Source organism: Parasteatoda tepidariorum, chromosome 9, assembly GCF_982258835.1.
Source record: "Parasteatoda tepidariorum strain Cologne lab strain chromosome 9, Ptep-v5.0, whole genome shotgun sequence".
Taxonomy (NCBI): Eukaryota; Metazoa; Arthropoda; class Arachnida; order Araneae; family Theridiidae; genus Parasteatoda; species Parasteatoda tepidariorum.
This window is the reverse complement of record NC_141763.1, coordinates 94,919,132-94,944,877: the sequence shown is the minus strand read 5'-3', so window position 1 is coordinate 94,944,877 and position 25,746 is coordinate 94,919,132. Positions and strand designations below refer to the sequence as shown.

Genomic DNA, 25,746 nt, shown 5'->3' with positions numbered 1-25,746 from the left:
CTCGTTACTTTTTAAAATAAGAACTTTTTACTCGTTACTTTTTTTAAAAATACTTGTACTTTTACTCGTTACTTTTTAAAAGTAACGTTGCCATATATGATCCCGACATATCAATTTAACGCATTCGTTTCTAGCGATGTATCAGAAATCTGTTTTAAGCCGTAGACGACGAGCTAGGTTCTTCTTGCCACTGATACCGACTCGCGCTGTGGAAGATGATGTTCGTTTCGTTCTGTTGAAATGGCCTTGATTGATGAGTTGTAGAATCAAAACCATAGTTTTGAGAATATATATCGTGATCTCGCATGTTCGTTTTCGCGCCTCATAGTTTTTTCTTTTTCCTTGTCGTGACTAGAGATCGTTTCTTGTAGATTATTTTCAGTGGGACTGACTTTGTGATCGCCGTCGTTACCTTGTTCTGGACGTAATCTATTATTGAAAAGAATGTATGAAGAATTGTTTCTTGATTAATTTTTTCTCTTTTGGATTTGGACATAAAGTCAATCAACTTTTCTATTCAAAAAAATTAGTAAGGTTTGGGACTTCCTTTTTTTTAAATCATTTAGCACCTCGTTTTATTAAAGAGTATAATTGTGTTTTTTTTAATTTTCTTTCAATATTGATCCTCGGGCCGGCAAGGTAGACTCAGCCTTTCATCCCTTCAGTGGGTCGATAAATGAGTACCAAGCATGCTTGGAAACTAAACACTGGGGGTTTCGCGTTCGACTGATCACCTAACCGGAACATCACACAGTAGGTCCTCTATGGGCTGTCGTGCCGCTGAGTTTAGTTTATTTATGTGACAATAATAATGATTAAAAAAAAGTGTTTTAAAAGCCTTTTTTTTAAAAATTTATTTAGCACTTTGTTTTAAGCATACAAATGATTTTTAACGATCTTATTTTTTTAATTTTTTTTTCTATATCGTTAGGTAAATATATTGATAAATTTAAATTTTATTTATTTTTAAACTTAGAAATCTTTCGTTATTTGCGCGATCATGTTCAGAAAATATAACATTAATATCTTTCTTAAGCAAAACATATATATATCTTCAAATTCATAAATTGATTTAAATCAATCTGAGTATGAAGTTTTGATAGAAATCCGACTTTCTGTGCCTTACAAGTAAATGAAATTCAAAAATACTATATCGCGATACATCGCTATGCAAATCTGGCGATGCATCACGATATAAAATTTCTTATATTGCCCAGTCCGAGTAAGGACTAAACAGGTTTTCATTGTCAATTGTAAAATCAATCATCCCAAATACATTCTTTGTTGGTATCTGAGGGAGGTAGGGTGGGAACAATTCAAGTTTAGGATAACCAACCGTTAGGAAAGATTAGGATGTGTAGTAAAAAAGAAGTAATGAATTAAAATTGGATCGAAGAACTGGCTTAAAAAAAAAAAATCGGTGATGAAGAAAATACAAATCTGTGTAGTGGAGAGACCTAAATTGACTAGCCATAAAAAATTGAATTTTAAAACCACATTGAAAACAAATGGAAGGCTAGATCACTTTATTACAAAAAACCTTTTATTTCACTCAGTAAAAGGATGAAGTTACTCAAAGGCGAACACAATTACGAAATATGCGAAAAAATAAGAGTAAATATAAAAAAAAACACAAAAAAATTTATTACGTAAGTTACAAGATCAAGGTTTTTCATCAGTATGAGAGCAATTGTGTTTAGTTAGATCAAACATATAAGAAAAGTTCTTATTAAATATACTGCAAGAATACGGTTTCTCACCAGTATGACAGCGACTGTGCACAGTCAGAATACTCTTTTGACATATACTACAAGAATAAGGTTTCTCACCAGTATGAGAGCGAATGTCTTTAGTTAGATTACACCTACATGAAAAACTTTTATTAAATGTACTACAAGATTAAGATTTCTCACCAGTATGAGAGCGACTGTGTTTAGTCAGACTACTCTTCTCTGAAAAACTCTTCTGGCATATACTACAAGAATAAGGTTTCTCACCAGTATGAGAACGACTGTGTTTAGTCAGACCACTCTTCCCTGTAAAACTCTTCTGACATATACTACATGAATAAGGTTTCTCACCAGTATGAGAGCGACTGTGTTTAGTCAGACTACTCTTCTCTGAAAAACTCTTCTGACATATACTACAAGAATAAGGTTTCTCACCAGTATGAGAGCGACTGTGTTTAGTTAGACTACTCTTCTCTGAAAAACTCTTCTGACATATACTACAAGAAAAAGGTTTCTCACCAGTATGAGAGCGAAAATGCACAGTCAGAATTTTCTTCTCTGAAAAACTCTTCTGACATATGCTACAAGAATAAGGTTTCTCACCAGTATGAGAGCGACCGTGCACAGTCAGACTATTCTTCCCTGTAAAACTCTTTTGACATATACTACAAGAATAAGGTTTCTCACCAGTATGAGAGAGACAGTGTGCAGTTAGATGACCCATCTGTGAAAAACTCTTATTACATATACTACAAGAATAACATTTGTCACCAGTATGAGAGCGATTGTGTTTAGTTAGATCACACCTATATGAAAAACTCTTATTACATGTACTACAAGAATAAGGTTTTTCACCAGTATGAGAGCGACAGTGCACAGTCAGACTACCATTGTTTGAAAATTTTTTATTACATATAACACAGAAATGAAGATTCTTATTAGTATTAACATTAAGCCTGATCATGTTACTGTCTGCTAAAAAACTCATATTGTATAAAATGCAACTGTATTAATCGGTATGTAGCTAATTATTATTTAAAAGATCTAAATATACTGCAATCATAAGATTTTTTAATAGTGAAAACTCTTATGACAAGTTAAAATATATTTTTAGAAAAGCATCATTACAAATTTTACTCAAATGTCTCTCAGAATGAGTTATGGATACTATTGTTGGAAACTAATAACTACTACTGGATATAATATTAAAAGGGTAAAGCAAAAATAGTATTTAAATTGCTATAAATACATCTAAATTTTGAATGGAATAAATATCAGAGTAATTCATAGTAGTAAATACATTGCAATAAAACAAATCATAGTAATAAATAATGCATACAGTATTATTATAGTCCTATAAGGTAATGAAAATGCCTTGTTTTCTCTCTGGCTGCCAGTAGAAACAAATTTTAAGATCACTTATTCTTGGCTAATATCTTTGGTTGTCTTCAAGAACAATGAATTTCAGAACAATTCATCCAACTATAAAGAGCAACATTGAGAAGAAAAAAAATTAAAAGTCATAAATGGTCTTAAAATTTATTGCGTATTCAAATTTAATAAATTTTTCTGTTACCAATAAAATAAAACTTAAATTATGCCAACAGATGCAAAAAACTTTTGTACAGGACAAAAGAGACAGTCAACACTGGCTATGGAGCGATTAAAAAATTGCCTTGAAGTCCCTACTTTGGGCATCAAAAGTGCCCCAAACGTCAAAATTAAATTTAATTATTATTATTCTTCTAGATAAACTTTTCTGAAAATTAATTTGTTTGCAACTTGTTTCTTAAACTGATGCAGTATTAGGAATAAACTTTGTCAGGTTCATCATATTTTGGGAAAGGCTTAAAAAGAAAGCTTTACATAAGGATGTAATTAAAAAAGTAATTACATGTATAAAAAAGTTGGCACTGTTTAAATGCTAAGTGAAAAGTCAAGATTAAATACACCTGAAAAAAATTTATTACATGATTAAGGTTTCCCACCAATATGAGTGCGACTGTGATCAGTTAAGACACTTCTTCCTTGAAAACCTCTTATCACACATTCTACAAGAATAAGGTTTCTAATTAGTATGAGTGTGAAGGTGTTTAAATAGCTGCCCATAATGTGAAAAAATCTTATGACAAATATTACAGGAATAAGGTTTTTCACCAGTATGAATGCGATTGTGGACAGTTACAGAAAACTTTTCTAAAAAACTCTTATTGCATAAGAATAAGGTTTCTCACCAGTATGAATGTGATCGTGTACTGTTAAACATCTCTTTTCTAAAGAACTCTTATTGCATTACTACAAGTATAAGGTTTCTCACCAGTAGGAGTGTGCAACTGATTAGTTTAATGAGTCTTCCGCAAAAACATTTTTCACGTCTACAGAATAAGATTTTTCACCAATATGAACGTGATTATGTTCAGTCAGATTACAAGAATAAGGTTTCTCACCAGTAAGAACACGTTTGTGCGCATTCAGTTTACTTTTATGAGTAAAATTCTGGTTACATATGATAACAGAAATCCCACTATTTCAACAAAGCAAAAATTAAGCACTTCTAAGGACTTTTTTTATGAAACAATTAAGTACTTTTTAGAAAAATTAAGGATTTTAAAAATAGTTTGATTGTTTATCATCGAATATATATATGACACCAACAACAATGCAAATTATTTAAATTCCTAAAAGAATAAATAAGTAAAAAAAATGCTGAAAAACAATTTTATTATAATGTACTGACATAATTGTATTAATTAACAGGGCTCGCCAAAGAATTACCAGCAATTTTTGCAAATCCAGGTCAGGTTTTTTAAAGAATCATTTTCAGATTGTTAAAAGATTGTTGCCATTCATATTGTAAAAGTTAATGTATGAAACTAATCTGCATTCCATTTGATGATTTCATTGAAATTGAATTGTAAAATCAGGGGTCTGTTTAGAAGAAATTTGGGTCCGTTAACGGACCCTTCACAAAATATCTTTTCATAAAAACGGACCCTTCACAAAATATTTTAACTTAAAAACGGACCCTTCACAAAATGATTTTTCTTTTAATCGGACCCTTCACAAATTTGTTTATCTTCATTATTATTTTGTTAATCGAATAAACCCTTTCCAGGGCAGAAAACAAGAAAGATGGATGTAAACGAATTAAGTTTTGTCTTCGGCAGACGATTCTTCCATTATTCGTCCGAAATTAATATTCTGCGTTCAGCAGTATATGCTAAATACCAAATATTTGTATGTTGCATCTCTAATTTAGAAGCAGCAATTGTTGTTTATTTTTTAAAATTTAATTTTTTTAATTATAATTTTACAGTGTTCAGCATAATCTTGTATGTTTTTACAATTTAAAAACTCCTTGAAAAAGTTTTTTTTTTTTGCAATAACGGACCCTATTTGCACTAATTCATAAAAGCGGACCCTGGTTGAAAAAATGTGAGTAATTTTTTCACAATTTCACGAAAAACGGACCTTTCACAAAATGTCTGGACAGACCCCTGAAAATTAAGTGCCAAAATTAAAATTTGCAATTTTTTCATGCATATTAAAAAAAAAAAGAAAGAGTAAATGAAAAAATTTGCCAAAACATTGAAAAAATTATTTCAACAAGTTTTTCTATTTCACTACAGGACCAGCAAATAACTTTTATGATGAACTTAAGCAAAATTACTTCCAGTCAAACCTGTTCTTAGGAAATAACTTTACCTAATGTAATTAAGCATTTTGACGCAAAACATGAACTACTTTTAAAGCAACTAAACAAAAAGTAAAAAAAAAAAAGTATATTAAGTTGCAATGTTTACTTCGTAAAATTATTATTAAAATCTAAGAATCTTTTAGTCGGGTAGATTTGAGTTTTTATGTCACAATATGCTTCTCCTTAAATATAAGTAATAGAGTAACAATCTTACCTTAAAAAGTTTTTACATCGCAACAAAACAAATAATAAATAGTAACCAAATATTTAACTTTCTTGTTAAAAGCAAATCATGCTTTCTTACTTAGTACTCAGTAAGGAAAAACTTAAGTATTTTTGAAAGAAAACTTTAGGTTCTCCTCAAAAACTCAATAAACGCCAGGTTTATGATGAAAAACCTTGCTGGGCTGGGATTATTCAAACCCTCTTTCTTGCAAATCTGTTTAATTTTTAGCACAATCATGAATATTAAAAAATTTTATGCTTTCTATATATATACAGTTATTACACATTGAAATATTCTACAAATTTATTTAATTCTTCAAGAATTCAGAAAATAGTTTTTGCTATGGATTCTAGTTAAAAAAAAATGTCTGACACTTCTTTTCTTAGCGTTTTACTTAATTCCTATAAGGAGATGCATTACTAATAGAACTGAACTTTTTGAATTTTGTCAATTTTGAAGATTAGTGGGGATCTTCTTCTACTTAGGTACCCTAAAACTGCTCCCCCCTGAAAAAGAGTACTATCTCTTCCATGTGCAGTATTTCCTTTGTCCACACTATTCTTTTCTTTTAGAATGCTTCACTCTCCTTATAGAATATCATACTAGGCAAAGGATAGAATATATTAATGAAAGGACATGCTTTCTTCTCCTTGCCTCCAACACCCCCCACACACACATTAATTTTTGTCACTCTAAGATGCTTTACCCTAGATGTATGATCTAAATCTAAGCGATAAAAGAACGACATTTTGTTTTAAAAAATTGTTCATATCAACAATAGTGATGCTAAAAAATTAAGGACTTTTAAAAACTTTGAACCAAAATTAAGTATTTTTAAGGGCCCCTATTATCCAAAAAAATTAAGCAGTTTTTAAGGACTTGTAAGGACCGTGGGAAACCTGAATACAATAATTTTACTCTAATGTCTCTCACTAGAATCAGTTATTGTTGGATACTAATAACTATTACTCCATATATTATTAAAAGGGTAAAGCAAAAATAGTAGGGTGACCTGGGGTAATTCCTGGTTCAAAAACGCAAACATCTATTTTGCGAAAAAACTATTCAAAATAGAATTTTAATACTTATTGGAAGTTTGAGGCTATATGAGATGAGTCCTATGCCACCTTCTTTTGCTTGAAAATCTAATTAGAATTTAAAAGATTTTAAATTTTTAGTGATTAGGAATTACCCCTGGTCTTGATCATTTCTGTGGTAATTCCTGATCACTTCTGGGGGTAATTACTGATCACCAGTTTTTATTGTAAAGGGGCTGTTTAAAAATAATTATATAATGGTAACAAACAAATAAGACTTCATTAAGGGAAAGTGTAAAATTAAGTAAGGTATGTCAACAGCTCTGGCAGCAGCTCTCACACTGAAATTTTCATTTTCAATCATTAAAAGAAATTCACTAATTTTGTTTTCTAGAAGCTTAGTATCCTTTTTAGGCTTATAATTTCTTACCATGCTTATACTGGGCTAATTTATATACTTAAAAGTTATTCTAACAATTATACTAGGCTAATTTATAAACTTAAAAATTATTCTAACGATGTACACACATAAAATTAAGATGGAAGCAAGGTAAGAAAGACAAACCAGAAATGGTGCATATCAGAATACAGTCTTGTATACTGTTAAAAACAAATTTTTTGTTGACAGTTAAAATATATATTATTGTTGTTCCACTTAATAAATATGAACTGTTATTTAAGAAAAGACAATTAGCTATTTATAAGATATTTATATACTATTTATAAGAAGAAATGACAACGATCAGGAAGAACCCCAGTGATCAATAATTACCCCATCAGTAGGGGGCAACATTTGATATAGTTTCCTATAATCAATTATAATGTTTACAGTACATATGAAACAATTAAACAAAAGCTTACACTACTTTCATATAAAAGAAAAAGAAAGTAACTTAAAATATTTATCATTAAGAGAAAGAGGGGGATCTTTGCAGAAATGCGCACGTTTTGAAATCCATCTTTGAAATGGAAAATACAGAAAACAGTCTAAAAGATACTTATTTTGTTAGATTAAACAAAAAATTATTATTAATTAAATGTAGTTATACTTTAGTGAAGTGTACAAGCATTCTTGTCCATGTTTCAAATAATTTCTTAAAAATAAAACTTCGGTGATTATTTTTTTTCCCCCAGAAATCGAGTGATCGTGAATTACCTTGTGTCACCCTACTTAAATTGTTTTATATACATCTAAGTTTTACAATGGAATGAATATAAGAGTAATTCATTGTAATAAATACCTAGCAATAAAAAAATCATAGTAATAAAAAAAGCATACAGTATTATTATGGTCCTATGAGATAATGAAAATGCCTTGCTTTGCAGTAGAATCAAATTTTAGGATCACTTATTCCTGGCTAACAACTTCAGCACCGTAAACTCATAGGTCAACACATACAAACATTAACAGCAACATGGAGAAAAAATACTGAAAATTATAAATGTTCATAAAATTTATTGCATATTAAAATTCCAATTTTTTTTTCTTTTTTTGTAATCTTAAAAATGAATACTTAAATTACGTCAACAGGTACAATAAACTTTTATACAGGGTGAAATTAACAGTGGAGATTAAAGTATTGGCTGCAAGTCGTCACTTTGGACGTCAAAAATGCTTCATGTCTACATTTAATTATTAATACTTTTAAATATAGCTGGAATCAAAATGAATATATTACACAATTCTGAAAATTATTTTATTTATAGCTTGTTCTTAAAAGGATGCAATTTTAGGAATAAGCTTTGTATGGTTCATCATTATTTTTGGAAATGCTTAAAAAGAAAGCTCCACATTAAGATTTAAAATGTTCAATTTTTTAAAAATTAACCACATGTATTAAAAAGTTGCTACAGTTTTAAATTCTACAACTAGCTACTGGCCAGAATGAAAGTTTTCTAATTTTCTCTATAGCTGTATTCATAACTGAAAAAAAAGTCTAGTACATTTTAGGAAATAATAGAAGTTTCATGATAATTGTTGTATAATGTATGAAATATTTTACACATAGGGAATTTTTTTGGTTTTTTATAGTCATTAAAATAGAAAAACTGCAATATTTCCCACTTATGATTGACATTAAACATATTTAAAATGTTATGTATTATGTTTACTCATAATTTTGAATATTAATAGTCATTTAATTCATCAAAGATAAAAAAAAAATTTAATTAGAAAGAATTCTGAATAAAAATAAACTGCAAATTTTCGAGCAAAGAAAAGATTTGAATTGATTTCTATAAATAAGGCTTCACTATGTATCAGCAATACTTATTTAAATATACAGTGGAGAACCGATTATCCGGAACAATCGGGACTATCGCGATTCCGGATAACTGATTTTTCCGGTTTTCTGGTTCGCTACAAAAAGGCTTTTTTTTTTATTGCTTATCAAACCTAACTTAAAAAATATTATTTAGAAATAGCTTTAAAAAGAAGAAAAAACGATAAAGTCACGCATAACATATAAGTTTAATAAGATAAAAAGGAAAAAAAAAAAGAAATTAAAAATATATACAGAAATATATATTTTCTTCCGTTTTTTTTCCTTCTAGAAATGGGGAGAAAATTAATGGAATTTCGTTCTGGTTTTCGGATAAGAGGTTCTGTACTGTATAAGCAATCTGTATGAAAATTCTATTTCAGTAGGCATTTTTTTACGAAACTTACATAAAAAAAAAAAATTTATAAGTAGAGATCAATAGTAGAAGAAAAATCACTATTCAGATGAATAATAATAAGAACTCATAGTTTTTACCAAAAATATAAAATGAATAATTGTAATATTGATCATAAAGTATTAAGCGGGCCGTGATTTAGAAAAAAACATTAAATAGCTAACTAATTAATCTAAGCTATATAAAATCATAATTATATAGTAGTACAGTCAGACCTCGATATAAGGTCACCTTAAGGAACATAGCAAAAGTGACCTTATAAGCGGGGTGACCTTTTAACCGATTCACTAGCAGTTTATAACTAAAAACGTAAATAGTACACATTATGATTTTTTAAAAATGGTAATACTAGCGAAAACGATGAGAAATAAATTAAATATTTAAGTCAATAAATTTTAACAGAATTAATAGAATTAAAGTCAGATTTTTAAAAAAAATTTTGATTCAAAATAAAGCTGTTTACAAATTTCTTCTAAGTGTACATTTATACACCGCATCTAACTTTACTTAAAATAATCATTTATGCAGGTCCGTCTCGTTCTTGGTTTCATTTTTCGCACAGTGTTTTCCGGCTTTTGTCACTTCTCAAAATGTTCCTTAGCTCCCTAATGGTTTGTAAAAAAATTTCATACGACATTTATTTCATTGAAGGCTTTCCTTTAGGATACAACTACAGCCTCAGGATCGCTGTCATTGTCCACAACTTGTGAAACTTGTAAAATAATTTCAGAAATTGTAGCTCAGAAGAGGTGGCAATTTCCTCATCAATGAAACCATATTCAACCTCCCCTTCAGTGGCATGGCCACGATTTTTCAAATCTTCCATCAGAACAGATAAAGGAATATCGTCTTTGTCATCCACGATATTCAGAGAACTCACACAACCAGCATGACGAAAACAATTTGCTATGCATGTGGTGGACACCATGTTACGCCTCAGATAAAACTGACCTTATAAGCGATAACGATTCTTAAAACTTGACCATATATCCGATAATCTGTAACAAAGAATTCCTATTCAGTGAGACGGGTCTTTGGAAAAGTGACCTTATATGCGGATGACCTTATATCGGGGCCTGACTGTATATGTAATGCAAGTATTGTGTATGAGTTACTACATGTCCCCAATGACAAAAAATAAGCTTGTACCAGGTTTTTTGCAGTTTATGAAAGTTTTCTACTGGTTCCCACACAGCCACCGCTATCCCAGGGATATCCAAACACGTCTGTTACTTATCCAAATATCCAGTGGATATTCGGATATGTTCCAGACTTCTTACACATATCTAAACACATCTAAGTCCATGAGTTGGATATTTTAGACATCTCTGGGACATCATTTTTGGATATCTGAGGGATGTGGTAATTTGGTTATTATAGAGATATCCAGGTATATCTAATTTCTAGATATGGACATTTTGGATATTTAATATAGATAAGTTTAAGACATGGATCACTGGATGTCTGTAGAATGCCTAAGAGATGTTTCAAATCGTACTCAATAGCTGACGCATATCCAGTTTTCGACATCTCAGAGATTTCAGTTTTTGGATATTGATATTCTTTTATTTACAATTCTAAACTCTGATATAATTTTCTTTTTCTGATGCAGATTTTTTATTCTGGATTAAAACGGAATTTTGAATTTTTAAATATTCTTAGATAATTATAATTCTAACCATACTCAACAAAAACAGAAACCTGATACCAAATACGAAACCGCAAAATTCATTTTTAGCGAGCGTCTTCATTTCATTTTACAACCTCGATATAAAAATCATTTATTGTTGAAGTAAGTACGAGTTTTTTTTTCCATTGAAATATTTGTTTTCTTCTTATTGGTTATATTGTCATTTTTATTTCACCTATATGCATTTTACATATCTTTAAAATGTATGAACTTGGATATAAGTCTGACTTTGATGAATTGTTATGGCTTACAATATGAAGAGTTACTGTTTGAAAAATTTTCTTTAAAGATTTCATTTTCTATTAATGTATGCTTATTAAAAGATGAATCTATTTGTTTAATCAAAAATATTATTAAAATATCAGCTGGTAGTGTAAATATTGTAGACACCAAATTTTTTAGCTGTGTTGATGTTTATGAATATCCTGCTAAATCTTCACAGCTATGAATATCCTGATAAATCTCATATTTTTGGCTCAGAATCATTCCTCTTTATTTTATGTGTCTGTCAACCATATTTTATGTAAATGCCTTTCCATAAAAGAAAATAATAATTACAACATATTTCCTTTGTATTATAAATTTTAATTAGTTTTTAGCTTCTTACCTGTATTACATATTTATTATTTTTCATACTTTTTATATCTTATTGCTAATAAAAACGGATCGTTTCGTTCTTGTATAAATTTTCACAATGTACTTAATTTTCCTCAGGTGAACACGCTTAATGTGAACTAATTTTTCTCTTCTCGCTAAAAGTCTTATTAATATCAACAGCCCCCTTTTCCTAGACTTTGCAGTTCAGATTGACAAGTCTAAATACATTAATTTTTTTCACTTTGTAGAATTGAAAGTTTTAACAAAGAATTCCTGTTTTCCTCACAAAATCATTCCTTTAATATTAGCGTTGAATTCTGTTCAATATATATAAATATATACGATTCTTCTATTTTGTTTGCCCACTTGCAAATTGCTGAGCCAAATTTTTAATTTTGAATACATTAGCCAGGCTGATGATATTAATACATCATTATTTTATTTGTATATATTGTATATGTAATATTGGCTGCTGAAATTGTTAATAATTTTTTATTATTGTGGTCATCCCCATTGCAGAATCACAGCGACATTGTCACAGAAAGTTAGGGTTCTTGCAAAAAGATTTTTCTTTTAAAAAGTAAATACTAAATTTAGTTTTCTTTTCTACAGAAATTTACACGTAATATTTGAACCATGCATTTAGATAATCACTTTTTGACACGCTTAATTTACACCGGTAGTATCATAAATCAATGTAAAGTTTCTATTGTATTTTCGGCAACTATTGATTTTTACCTGGTTTTTAAATATCTCTATTTATTTCACACTATATGGAAAATTCGAATCTTGCATTTGAGTATTTACTTTTAAGGCAATGATTCTGTCTAATTGTTGGCAGCTATTGATTTCTCAATAGTTTTTATATCAAATATTTTTATTAGATATTAAAATTATTTATTACGCATTTGAGTAACCCCTTTTTGAGGAGTCCAATTCGCATGATTTCATTGTTAATCTTCTTTTATTTTTTTCGATAACGAATTACATTATTTTTTTAAATTGTGGTGATTATTTACAAAATGCGAAGGAAATAATTTGTGTGACATCCCCTCCCTCCAACAAAATGCGCAAATAACACCCATAATATTAGAATAAAAAATTATTACATGTTTAATTAAAAAAATTATAGTTTTTTTTGGAAACACAGCTCTTTTGTTATTTTTAAATTACTAGCATATATGTTTGTTATATTGAAGTTATCTTAAAGAAGGTTATTAGTGCCAGACAGTTTTGTTGCAAATAGCTTGAAAAAATTCTGCCACAGGGGTGGTCATTATATTATCTTTGTGCAATGTGTATGTTTTAAAAAAAAGATCATAATTCTTAAGCAATATTTCCATACACACTAAAATGATTGCTTGAGTGTTAGGAATTATCATTGCATATATAGCTTTTAATTTTAAAAATGTTGAACTTAGAATTTTTTTATTTTCATTTTTTATAATATTGTAATTGCTTTATTCATGTATATATATGAAATATGTAAATGTTCAAAAGTATGTTTAATTTTGCATTATATAAATAATGACCAAGTGTATCAAAACAATGTTTCCATGCACAGACATAATTGCTTGAATGCAATGGATTATCATTGTATATATAGCTTTTAATTTAAAAAAATCATAAACTTAGAATTTCTTTATTTTCATTTTATTTTTTTTTTGAAATTGTAATTGCTGTCTTCGTGTATATATCTGAAATATGTAACTGTTCAAAAGTATTTTTAATTTTGCTTTATATAGATAATGCCGAACAATTTTGCAATTGTTAAGTTTCTATTGACTGATGAGGTGGAAGTTCTGCCAGTGACCTGGATTTCAACAAAGGGATGTGTGTGGCCTCCTTTAAAAATGTATGAAGTAATGAAACTTGTTATGAAGCTAACTAAACCTTCTCCAGATTGGATTTGCCATGAAGCAAAACTTTTGGGTGAATATGGTAATAACTTATTACTTAAAGAATTTTATTTTTTTGTTTGTCCAAATGCAAATTTCAACTGGTATGTATACACCAGTTAAGACACGATGTTTGTATATAATTTAATAGGATGTGATGAACTATGTATAATTTTTGTTATTTTAATTTAATTACTAATTTGTTCTTCTCAGATACGACCTCAGAGTGCTTCACTATTTTATTATTTACTTCCTTGCTCTTTTCTTACTTTTTTTTTTCCCCCTTTGGTTTTTTCCTGTGTTACCCTGAGTGTTCAATATTGTTATTGTTATGAAGTTTTTTAACTCAGAATTTTACAGTGCATCACTGGATCTAGCCCAGATCTAGATGTAAAGTTTGAATGTATATTCATTCAATTTGATACAATTGTTCTTAACCAATTTTGGAATGTTAAAGCCTATTCATATTACCTAAACCTGTTACCAGACCCAATACTAGACCCAGACCACTGTTAAAACTCCCATTTCTAAACAAAATAATTTGGAAGTTAAAAATAGTATATTTTACAAATCTTTCCCAACAAAATTTTCATTTATTTCATATGTTTACCGATTTGATTAAATAAATCAAAATGACATAAGAAGTATAAAACATTTTTATTTATGAGTTGATTTTAATGTGATAAAAAAGAAATATATATATGTGTATAATATGCACACATATTTTATAAAAAAATTATAAAATAAGTGAAGAGAAGAAAAAAAATCATAAAATTAAGAAGAAAAAAATAGCTGTCACTTTTTACTATTTGTTTTCTTAAGAAAAAATTGTATTCCTTAAGTAAAATTTTTTATGAGTTAGTATTTAACAATAATTACAAAAGCATATGAGCTATCACTCAAATAATGCGCCCTTATTTACAATGCATCAATTCATAAAAATTTGTTTAATTATTTTGTTCATTGTCTGACTCATGGCATTTGTAGAAGAAAAAAATTTAACTTTTTAAATTTGAAACATAATTATCTAATATATATAAGCAGGCAAGGTATGTAATAAAATGTGATGAAATCTATCTTCGTTTTCTAACATAACAGGGTGCCTAGCATTTTCAAAAAAATGCTTAAAGGTGCTTATTTTTTATATTCATATTTTAAAAGATATTTAAGGTGTTTTTATTTTATTGTGGGTTTGAAAAAAGTGCTTAATTTTCTATCTTTTAAAAAGAAATTTTTTAGTGTGGCGATTGTTGTCGTAAATTACAAAAACAAAAAAAACGTGATATTCACGATATTTTTTGCAATATTTAACCGAAACTGGTTTAAGTTTTCAAAAATGTGTTTGTATTTTTTTGGAAAGTGATAAAAAATATTTTTGAGTGCTCATTTTTTGTTGAAAAATTTGATTATGCATGCTGTATAAATATTATTACTGTATCCTTAAATGATAAAGTATGATTGGGTAATTTTAAGAAGCAAAAATAGGAGAAAGGTTACAGCAAAAATGTTTAAACTAATATGTCAATAAATTAACCACTGGTCTTTTAATTTTCACCAGCACACATTTTAGAATTTTTTTTTTCTTCTTCTTAGCATAAATTAAAAGGATTTTTATGCTCTTTCTGGTAGACTTCTCCATAATTCCTTCTATTTTTATCAAATTAGTTTTAGCTTATTGCTTTTAACCAGATTATAAAAAAAATTAATGTGTACTTTATAGTGGCAAAATAGTGCATCATATCATTCTGTATGCAATTAAAAAGTTAACATTTATTGAGAGTAAATGCTATTTTAAAAAGTCACATTTAACTTTTTTACACATTTTTTACTTTAACTCATTTCTGTAAACAAACTAAACTACAGAAACAAAATTTAAAATTTTGACTATTTTTATGAAAAAAAAAATTCTGATGGAGAATTGAGGGGTAAAAAAATCTGTTAAGGAAAGAATAGGTAGTTTTCTTGAATGTCATTAATAAATATTTAATTTCAATCATTTCTAAAACTTATGCTATGCCATTGCTCTATTTTTAGGTGCTGTGAGGAGAAATCCTTCGATCCAAGACATAGCAACAGACCATGAAATTGAAAAATGTATGAAAAACGGCATGCAAAAAGCAAGAAATGTTTCTTCATTAAAAAATTTTAAATTGTAAATTTTACTTTTTTGTAAATAAATTATTTTTTTGTAAATAAACTATTTATATATGATTGTTTCGATTTATACCCTTATTTATTTAACATTCTTTTCAATAAGCATGAAAATGTAAAAAAATTTCAGTTTCAGAAATTTTCCTTTTTTTCTAATTTAAATTAAAACTCATAATAATAATTTAAACTTTTCTTGAAATTAATTTAAATTTTTTTTTTAATTTTAGAAAATGAATCATTGATGTTCTAAAAGTTTTTTTTTCATAATTGAAAAAATTCAGAATCTTGAAATATTTTCATATTATTCCTTCAACCTTCATTTTTCAAATACTACAACCAGTTCTTTTCTTCCAATAAAATTTTTTATGCCGTAATCGTAATTACGTTTCTAATTTAAAACACTCTTTCTGAATATTACAATCACCTTGGAAGAAAATGTATTTTAATAAAATTTTACTAAATTCAGTATATTATAAAATTTACTACTTTAACAAATTTCTTAAGGTAGCAATCAAAGCAAAAAAAAAATTTCAAGTATACAAATATTTCAAATTAGAATTCTGAAATAATTTGTCAAATAAAGTGAATCGGGTATTATGAGTATTTTACATATATCCTAACATTTTGCAATTAATATTCTCAAAACTTACGTGATATACAATCTAAATATACTCAAAATACAAGATAAATCAATTTAATGAGAAATTCTCAATTAAAAATTTGTATCGTTTAATAATAAATAATACAAATTTAGTAAATAAGCATTTTTTAAATACTTTAGTAAACAAAAATGAAATATGTCTCTCAGACATTCAGGGTTGTCTCTGAGACATCTAAAAGAAATATCCTTGGGATATCCAGAAACTAAATATAACAGACATCTAAACGATGTTAGAGAGATATCAATGTTTAACTTAGGACATCCCTTGGATGACTGTGGTAGGTCAAAGATATCTGTCGGATGTCTCTTGGATATGCAACAGACATCAATATCCAAATATCTGCTAGACATCATACAGATGCGACCCCTGGATTTCTGTTGGATATTTCATGGATATTCAGACGTCTCGGGGATCTCTGGTGGATATGGCAATATCCAGTTTTTTTATCCAAGAGATATCTCAAAGATGTGTTGTGGATATTTGTGGCTGTGTGGGGATATGGCAATATCCAGTTTTTTTATCCAAGAGATATCTCAAAGATGTGTTGTGGATATTTGTGGCTGTGTGGGTTATTGTCAAGCGGAATTCGTATCAACCAGTCATATTGAGATTTGAACTAAAACCACTTCACTGAGAGGCAAGGGCACTTATAGTACATTTGAAATCTTCCATTTTCTAACTTTTATTCCCACACAGCCACAAATATCCACAACACATCTTTGAGATATCTCTTGGATAAAAAAAACTGGATATTGCCATATCCATCAGAGATCCCTGAGACGTCTGAATATCCATGAAATATCCAACAGAAATCCAGGGGTCGCATCTGTGTGATGTCTAGCAGATATTTGGATATTGGTGTCTGCTGCACATCCAAGAGACATCCGACAGATATCTTTGGGCTATCACAGTTATCCAAGGGATATCTTAAATTAAACATTGATATCTCTCCAACATCGTTCAGATGTCTGTTATATTTAGTTTCTGGATATCCCAAGGATATTCTTTTAGATATCTCAGAGACAACCCTGAATGTCTGAGAGATATATTTTATTTTTGTTTACTAAAGTATTTAAAAAATGCTTATTTACTAAATCTATTATTAAACGATACAAATTTTTAATTGAGAATTTCTTATTAGATTGATTTATCTTATATTATGAGTATATTTAGATTGTATATCACGTAAGTTTTGAGAATATTAATTGCAAAATGTAAGGATATATGTAAAATATACTCATAATATCTGATTCACTTTATTTGACAAATTATTTCAGAATTCTAATTTGAAATATTTGTATACTTTAAATTCTTTTTTGCTTCGATTGCTGCCTTAAGAAATTTGTTAAAGTTGTAAATTTTATAAAATACTGAATTTAGTAAAATTTAATTAAAATATATTTTTTTCCAAGGTGATTGTAATATTCAGAAAGAGTGTTTTAAATTAGAAACGTAATTACAATTACGGCATAAAAATTTTTATTGGAAGAAAAGAACTGGTTGTATTTGAAAAATTAAGGTTGAAGGAATAATATGAAAATATTTCAAGATTCTGAATTTCTTCAATTATGAAAAAAAAAATTTGTAAAACATCAATGATTCATTTTCTAAAATAAAAATAAAAAGTTAAATTAACTTTAAGAAAAGTTTAAATTATTATTATGAGTTTTAATTTAAATTAGAAAAAAAGGAACATTTCCGAAACTGAAATTTTTTTACATTTTCACGCTTATTGAAAAGAAAGTTTAATAAATAAGGGTATAAATCGAAACAATCATATATAAATAGTTTATTTACAAAAAAGTAAAATTTACAATTTAAAATTTTTTAATGAAGAAACATTTCTTGCTTTTTGCATGCCGTTTTTCATAAACTTTTCAATTTCATGGTCCGTTGCTATGTCTTGGATCGAAGGATTTCTCGTCACAGCACCTAAAAATAGAGCAATGGCATAGCATAAGTTTTAGAAATGATTGAAATTAAATATTTTTTAATGACATTCAAGAAAACTACCTATTCTTTCCTTAACAGATTTTTTTTCACCCCTCAATTCTCGATCATAAATTTTATTTTAAATAAAAATAGTCAAAATTTTAAATTTTGTTTCTGTAGTTTAGTTTGTTTACAGAAATGAGTTAAAGTAAAAAATGTGTAAAAAAGTTAAATGTGAATTTTTAAAATAGCATTTACTCTCAATAAATGTTAATTTTTTAATTGCATACAGAATGATATGATGCACTATTTTGCCACTATAAAGTACACATTAATCTTTTTTATAATCTGGTTAAAAGCAATAAGCTTGATTTGATTAATAAAAATAGAAGGAATTATGGAGGAGTCTACCAGAAAGAGCATAAAAATCCTTTTAATTTATGCTAAGAAGAAGAAAAAAAATTCTAAAATGTGTGCTGGTGAAAATAAAAAGACCAGTGGTTAATTTATTGGCATATTAGTTTAAACATTTTTGTTGTAACCGTTCTCCATATTTTTGCTTCTTAAAATTAGCCAATCGTACTTTATCATTTAATGATACAGTAATAATATTTATACGGCATGCATAATCAAATTTTTCAACAAAAAATGAGCACTCAAAAAATATTATTTATCACTTTCCAAAAAAATACAAACACATTTTTGAAAACATTAACTAGTTTCGGTTAAATATTGCAAAGAAAATCGTGAATATCACGTTTCTTTGTTTTTGTAATTTACAACAACAATCGCTACACTAAAAAATTTCTTTTTAAAAGATAGAAAATTTTTACAAAATTTTTACATTTTTTACAAACCTACAATAAAATAAAAACACCTTAAATGGCTTTTAAAATATGAAAATAAAAAATAAGCACCTTTAAGCACTTTTTAAAAATGCTAGGCACCCTGTTATGTTAGAAAACGAAGGTAAATTTCATCACATTTTAGTACATACCTTGCCTGCTTATATATATTAGATAATTATGTTTCAAATTTAAAAAGTTAAATTTTCTTCTTCTACAAATGCCATGAGTTAGACAATGAACAAAATAATTAAGCAAATTTTTATGAATTGATGCACTGTAAATAAGGGCACAATTTTAAAATCAAAAATAAGCACCTTTAAGCACTTTTTGAAAATGCTATAGGCTTTTTTCTTCTTAATTTTATGATTTTTTTCCTTCTCTTTACTTATTTTGTAATTTTTTTATAAAATATGTGTGCATATATACACACATATATATTTCTTTTTTATCACATTAAAATCAACTCATAAATAAAAATGTTTTATATTTCTTACGTCATTTTAATTTATTTAATCAAATCGGTAAACATATGAAATAAATGAAAATTTTGTTGGGAAAGATTTGTAAAATATACTATTTTTAACTTCCAAATTATTTTGTTTAGAAATGGGAGTTTTAACAGTGGTCTGGGTCTAGTATTGGGTATTGGGTCTGGTAACAGGTTTAGGTAATATGAATAGGCTTTAACATTCCAAAATTGGTTAAGAACAATTGTAGCAAATTGAATGAATGTATATTCAAACTTTACATCTAGATCTGGACTAGATACAGTGATGCACTGTAAAATTCTGAGTTAAAAAACTTCATAACAATAACAATATTGAACACTCAGGGTAACACAGGAAAAAACCAAAGGGGGAAAAAAGTAAGAAAAGAGCAAGGAAGTAAATAATAAAATAGTGAAGCACTCTGAGGTCGTATCTGAGAAGAATAAATTAGTAATTAAATAACAAAAATTATACTTAGTTCATCACATCCTATTTAATTATATACAAACATCGTGTCTTAACTGGTGTATACATACCAGTTGAAATTTGCATTTGGACAAACAAAAAAATAAAATTCTTTAAGTAATAAGTTATTACCATATTCACCCAAAAGTTTTGCTTCATGGCAAATCCAATCTGGAGAAGGTTTAGTTAGCTTCATAACAAGTTTCATTACTTCTTACGCTTTTAAAGGAGGCCACACACATCCCTTTGTTGACAACCAGGTCACTGGCAGAACTGCAACCTCATCAGTCAATAGAAACTTAACAATTGCAAAATTTTTCGGCATTATCTATATAAAGCAAAATTAAAAATACTTTTGAACAGTTACATATTTCAGATATATACACGAAGACTGCAATTACAATTTCAAAAAAAAAAAAAAAAAAAAAATGAAAATAAAGAAATTCTAAGTTTATGATTTTTTAAAATTAAAAGCTATATATACAATGATAATCCATTGCATTCAAGCAATCATGTCTGTGCATGAAAACATTGTTTTGATACACTTGGTCATTATCCATATAATGCAAAATTAAACATACTTTTGAACATTTACATATTTCATATATATACATGAATAAAGCAATTACAATATTATAAAAAATGAAAATAAAAAAATTCTAAGTTCAACATTTTTAAAATTAAAAGCTATATATACAATGATAATTCCTAACACTCAAGCAATCATTTTAGTGTGTATGGAAATATTGCTTAAGAATTATGATTTTTTTTTAAAACATACACATTGCACAAAGATAATATAATGACCACCCCTGTGGCAGAATTTTTTCAAGCTATTTGCAACAAAACTGTCTGGCACTAATATCTTTCTGTAAGATAACTTCAATATAACAAACATATATGCTAGTAATTTAAAAATAACAAAAGAGCTGTGTTTCCAAAAAAACTATAATTTTTTTAATTAAACATGTAATAAATTTTTATTCTAATATTATGGGTGTTATTTGCTCATTTTGTTGGAGGGAGGGGATGTCACACAAATTATTTCCTTCTTCGCATTTTGTAAATAATCACCACAATTTAAAAAAATAATGTAATCCGTTATCGAAAAAAAATTGACGAAGATTAACAATGAAATCATGCGAATTGGACTCCTCAAAAAGGGGTTACTCAAATGCGTAATAAATAATTTTAATATCGTATAAAAATATTTGATATAAAAACTATTGAGAAATCAATAGCTGCCAACAATTAGACAGAATCATTGCCTTAAAAGTAAATACTCAAATGCAAGATTCGAATTTTCCATATAGTGTGAAATAAATAGAGATATTTAAAAACCAGGTGAAAATCAATAGTTGCCGAAAATACAATAGAAACTTTACATTGATTTATGATACTACCGGTGTAAATTAAGCGTGTCAAAAAGTGATTATCTAAATGCATGGTTCAAATATTACGTGTAAATTTCTGTAGAAAAGAAAACTAAATTTAGTATTTACTTTTTAAAAGAAAAATCTTTTTGCAAGAACCCTAACTTTCTGTGACAATGTCGCTGTGATTCTGCGATGGGGATGACCACAATAATAAAAAATTATTAACAATTTCAGCAGCCAATATTACATATACAATATACACAAATAAAATAATGATGTATTAATATCATCAGCCTGACAAATGGCTAATGTATTCAAAATTAAAAATTTGGCTCAGCAATTTGCAAGTGGGCAAACAAAATAGAAGAATCGTATATATTTATGTATATTGAACAGAATTCAACGCTAATATTAAAGGAATGATTTTGTGAGGAAAACAGGAATTCTTAGTTAAAACTTTCAATTCTACAAAGTTAAAAAATTTAATGTATTTAGACTTGTCAATCTGAACTGCAAAGTCTAGGAAAAGGGGGCTGTTGATATTAATAAGACTTTTAGCGAGAAGAGAAAAATTAGTTCACATTAAGCGTGTTCACCTGAGGAAGATTAAGTACATTGTGAAAATTTATACAAGAACGAAACGATCCATTTTTATTAGCAATAAGATATAAAAAGTATGAAAAATAATAAATATGTATTATGTAATATAGGTAAGAAGCTAAAAACTAATTAAAATGTAATTAATATTTATAATACAAAGGAAATATGCTGTAATTATTATTTTCTTTTAAGGAAAGGCATTTACATAAAACATGGTTGACAGACACATAAAATAAAGAGGAATGATTCTGAGCCAAAAGATCCAATCCTGAGCCAATCTTTAGGCATACATTTCAAAGATATGTAAAATGCATATAGGTGAAATAAAAATGACAATATAACCAATAAGAAGAAAACAAATATTTCAATAAAAAAAAACTCTTACTTACTTCAACAATAAATGATTTTTATATCAAGGTTGTAAAATAAAATGAAGACGCTCGCTAAAAATGAATTCTGCGGTTTCGTAATTGGTATCAGGTTTCTGTTTTTGTTGAGTACGGTTAGAATTATAACTATCTAAGAATATTTAAAAATTCAAAATTCCGTTTTAATTCAGAATAAAAAATGTGCATCAGAAAAAGAAAATTATATCAGAGTTTAGGTTAGAGTTAGGTAGTTAAAACTGGATATGCGTCAGCTATTGAGTACGATTTGAAACATCTCTTAGGCATTCTACAGACATCCAGTGATCCATGTCTTAAACTTATCTATATTAAATATCCAAAAGATATCCAAAATGTCCATATCTAGAACTTAGATATGTCTGGATATCTCTATAATAACCAAATTACCACATCCCTCAGATATCCAAAAATGATATCCCAGAGATGTCTGAAATATCCAACTCATGGACTTAGATGTGTTTAGATATCTGTAAGAAGTCTGGAACATATCCGAATATCCACTGGATATTTGGATAAGTAACAGATGTGTTTGGATATCCCTGGGATAGCGGTGGCTGTGTGGGTTTTTAAAAAAAATCTTATAGTTGTTAGCTCTGTGATTACCAATTATTGAACTTTTCCAATTGGTACCTTTTTATGAAGTTATTTTTAGTTTCTCATGATTTTGGTGTAGATCATGATTAGAAAACATTTCCGAAAATGTCGCTTTTAAATCATTTTCCATAGTTTTCTAAAAAAAACAAAAGGTTGAGAAAACAAGAGAGATATCTCATTGTAAAGTAATACTGAAAAAATTCGTATATTCAATTTTTAATGTACTGAATCATACACAACATGAATACTCACTATTGCTTTATGACGAAGTTTTTTTCCATATTTCAATTGTTCTTTTTTTTTCTTCACACAATTTCTAATTATTCTTTCAGTATGATGATGAAAATAAAGACATTAGAATAAGATAATATTCATACAAATGAACTGAATAAATATTTTTTACAAATACTCTTTTTGTATAATTTTTGTTCAAGATTCAAATGTTACCCAGTATTTAGTTGCCTATTTCTACCCACCTACATTATTCACGATCGCAAAGAACTATAGAGGGCGTAGTTGCATGAGACGAATAGCTGGAACAATTCGCGATCGCAACACTCGAATACGCCATCTGGGGAGAGACCGGTTTCATGCCTTTTGCCCTTCTCCCTTCCCTCTCCTGCTCTTTTCAGTTGTATAGGAATGTACTATGATATTTTCCCTTTTTATTCAATAAAAATATTCTTTTAAAATTTCCGTGATACTTTTCTTTAGAACTATGTTTAATGCAGTTTTCAGTTCCATATAGTTTTCCAACTTAAAAGATTTTAATCTATATGAAAATCAAGAGAGAAACTAACGTACTTCCCTCCTCTATGACTTTCCACACGCTAATGGGGAAATCATGTGAAGTGTTGCCATAGGTAGAGCGTTCTGCTCGACGCCACCTGCAGCCCATTTCGATCGCCAATCATTCAGATGATCCTGAGGAAGAGACGTCTGTTATGTAGCGTTTAGCATTGTAACGTTCCTTCTTTATTGTGACTTATGAAATATAAGAAAGACACTTTTTTGATAGTCTTTCTTCTGCAGACAAAAACAAAATGGTATATCTTTTTTTATCGAAGGAACATCCTAACCACATCGGAAAATATATATAAATGAACAGAAAAAAAAATATGCACCTTGTAAAAATATGTACATCTTAACTCTAATAGAATTAATACCTAATGCCAACAAAGTCATTTTACTGAATTTAATGATAATGGCGATCGAAATGAACTACAGGTCAGGTGGCGTAGAGCAAAACTCTCTACCTATGGCAACACTTCGCATGCTTTCAACCATTAGCATGTGGAGAGTCATGGGAGAAGCAAGTACGTTAGCTTCTGGCTTGATTTTCATAAAGATTAAAATCTCTTTAAGTTAGGAAACTATATGGAACTGAAAACTGTGTTAAACATTTCTCTAAAAGAAAGCGTCATGGATATTTTAAAAATATATTTATTAATTAAAAACGAAAAATATTGCGAAAAGGAAAAATATCGTAGTACATACACACAGTAATAAATGATATTTTTTCATAATAGCAATTTAATTTATGTTTCCTTTATTTTTTTATAAAAGCATGGGAAAAACACCTCTACATCAGATGTAGACAAGGATAGACAGTTCCAGCCTCATGAGCTAATTTGTCGTAGAAGATGAATGCTTCAATAATCCAGCCTCACGAGCTAAATGATGTAGAAGAATTGGATTCTTTCATTGCTGCACAAATTGAATTAGAATCTTCTGATACTCTTCCAACAGTTTCAGTGGAGGAGACACTTTTAAATAAATTTATAAAATATATATCTATTAAACAGTCGAATAACGGAGAAAACGGAATTCATGTGTTTTCTTTACAAGAACAGATTATTCTTGAATATTAATTACAAAATTCTTCAATCGTTAAAAATAAGTAAAAATTGTTAATAAGTAAGAATCGTTAATAACTAGTAAGTAACCGGCGTTGCATAGCTGCACAATCTACATTCTGGCTTTATTGTCGGTCAGCAGTTAACTTAGCTACTTCAAAAACTTAAAAGTTGACTAGTTTCATTTTATAACCGTCGTTGAACAGTCAACCCCGTTCTGTGTTTACGATTATCTACGTTCAACTCCGTAGCCTTGTAAATAATGAACCCTACTCAGAAGACAGGGAAACTCTTGTATCATGGAACAATTTATCCTTCGTGTAGCGATTTTTGATGGAACTTCATTTTCGTTACTTGGACAGGAAAACCGCGAAAACCTCACGGGGTTAGCACGACTGCAAAGGGATCCTATGCCTATAATTCACCTACAACTTTAGACGTTTTGTGTTAAATCTGTAGTCGGTGCGAGCAGGGCGCAGAATACTTAACAACCAACCACCACTGGGACTGGAAGCTGGGTTACCTCATTAGAAGGATAACGCTCTATCCTCTGAGCCATAGCGGCTTTTAGCGCTGACAGTAAGGAATTATAAAACAATATTTTCAGAATAACCAATATGTGATACGTTAAATAAATATTTAAGTAAATTTATTAATATAAATTAGTAATATTTAAGTAAATGGAAGTAAATTAAAAAAAAAAAACCGTTGGTCACGAAAACGTGGAGCCCTTACCTCCCCCGACCCATAATGGCCTGTTGTAGGAATGCTTTACTTCTATAAATGGTCAGTTTAAATGTGCTAAAATGAGTTGTT

At 28.5% G+C, this 25,746-nt stretch overlaps 2 protein-coding genes across 3 annotated transcripts; one reads left to right on the top strand and one right to left on the bottom strand.

Annotated features, from left to right (window-relative positions):
- Positions 1-1,252: 1,252 nt before the first annotated feature.
- Positions 1,253-23,976, bottom strand: LOC147804355 (uncharacterized). The gene is made up of 3 exons (XM_087152406.1): positions 23,327-23,976; positions 7,970-8,119; positions 1,253-3,212 (listed from the first exon to the last, which is right to left on the bottom strand). The coding sequence occupies exon 3, from the start codon at positions 2,716-2,718 to the stop codon at positions 1,900-1,902; it is 819 nt and encodes a 272-aa protein (XP_087008532.1). The 5' UTR covers positions 2,719-3,212; positions 7,970-8,119; positions 23,327-23,976; the 3' UTR covers positions 1,253-1,899.
- On the top strand, positions 13,337-15,763 carry LOC147804356 (uncharacterized). 2 transcript variants are annotated; one of them, XM_087150695.1, is made up of 2 exons: positions 13,337-13,594; positions 15,586-15,763. In XM_087150695.1, the coding sequence occupies exons 1-2, from the start codon at positions 13,402-13,404 to the stop codon at positions 15,705-15,707; spliced, it is 315 nt and encodes a 104-aa protein (XP_087006821.1). In that variant the 5' UTR covers positions 13,337-13,401; the 3' UTR covers positions 15,708-15,763. The 2 variants fall into 2 exon arrangements, with proteins under 2 accessions (XP_087006821.1, XP_087006822.1); XM_087150696.1 differs by having other exon boundaries at positions 13,387-13,585.
- Positions 23,977-25,746: the final 1,770 nt, after the last annotated feature.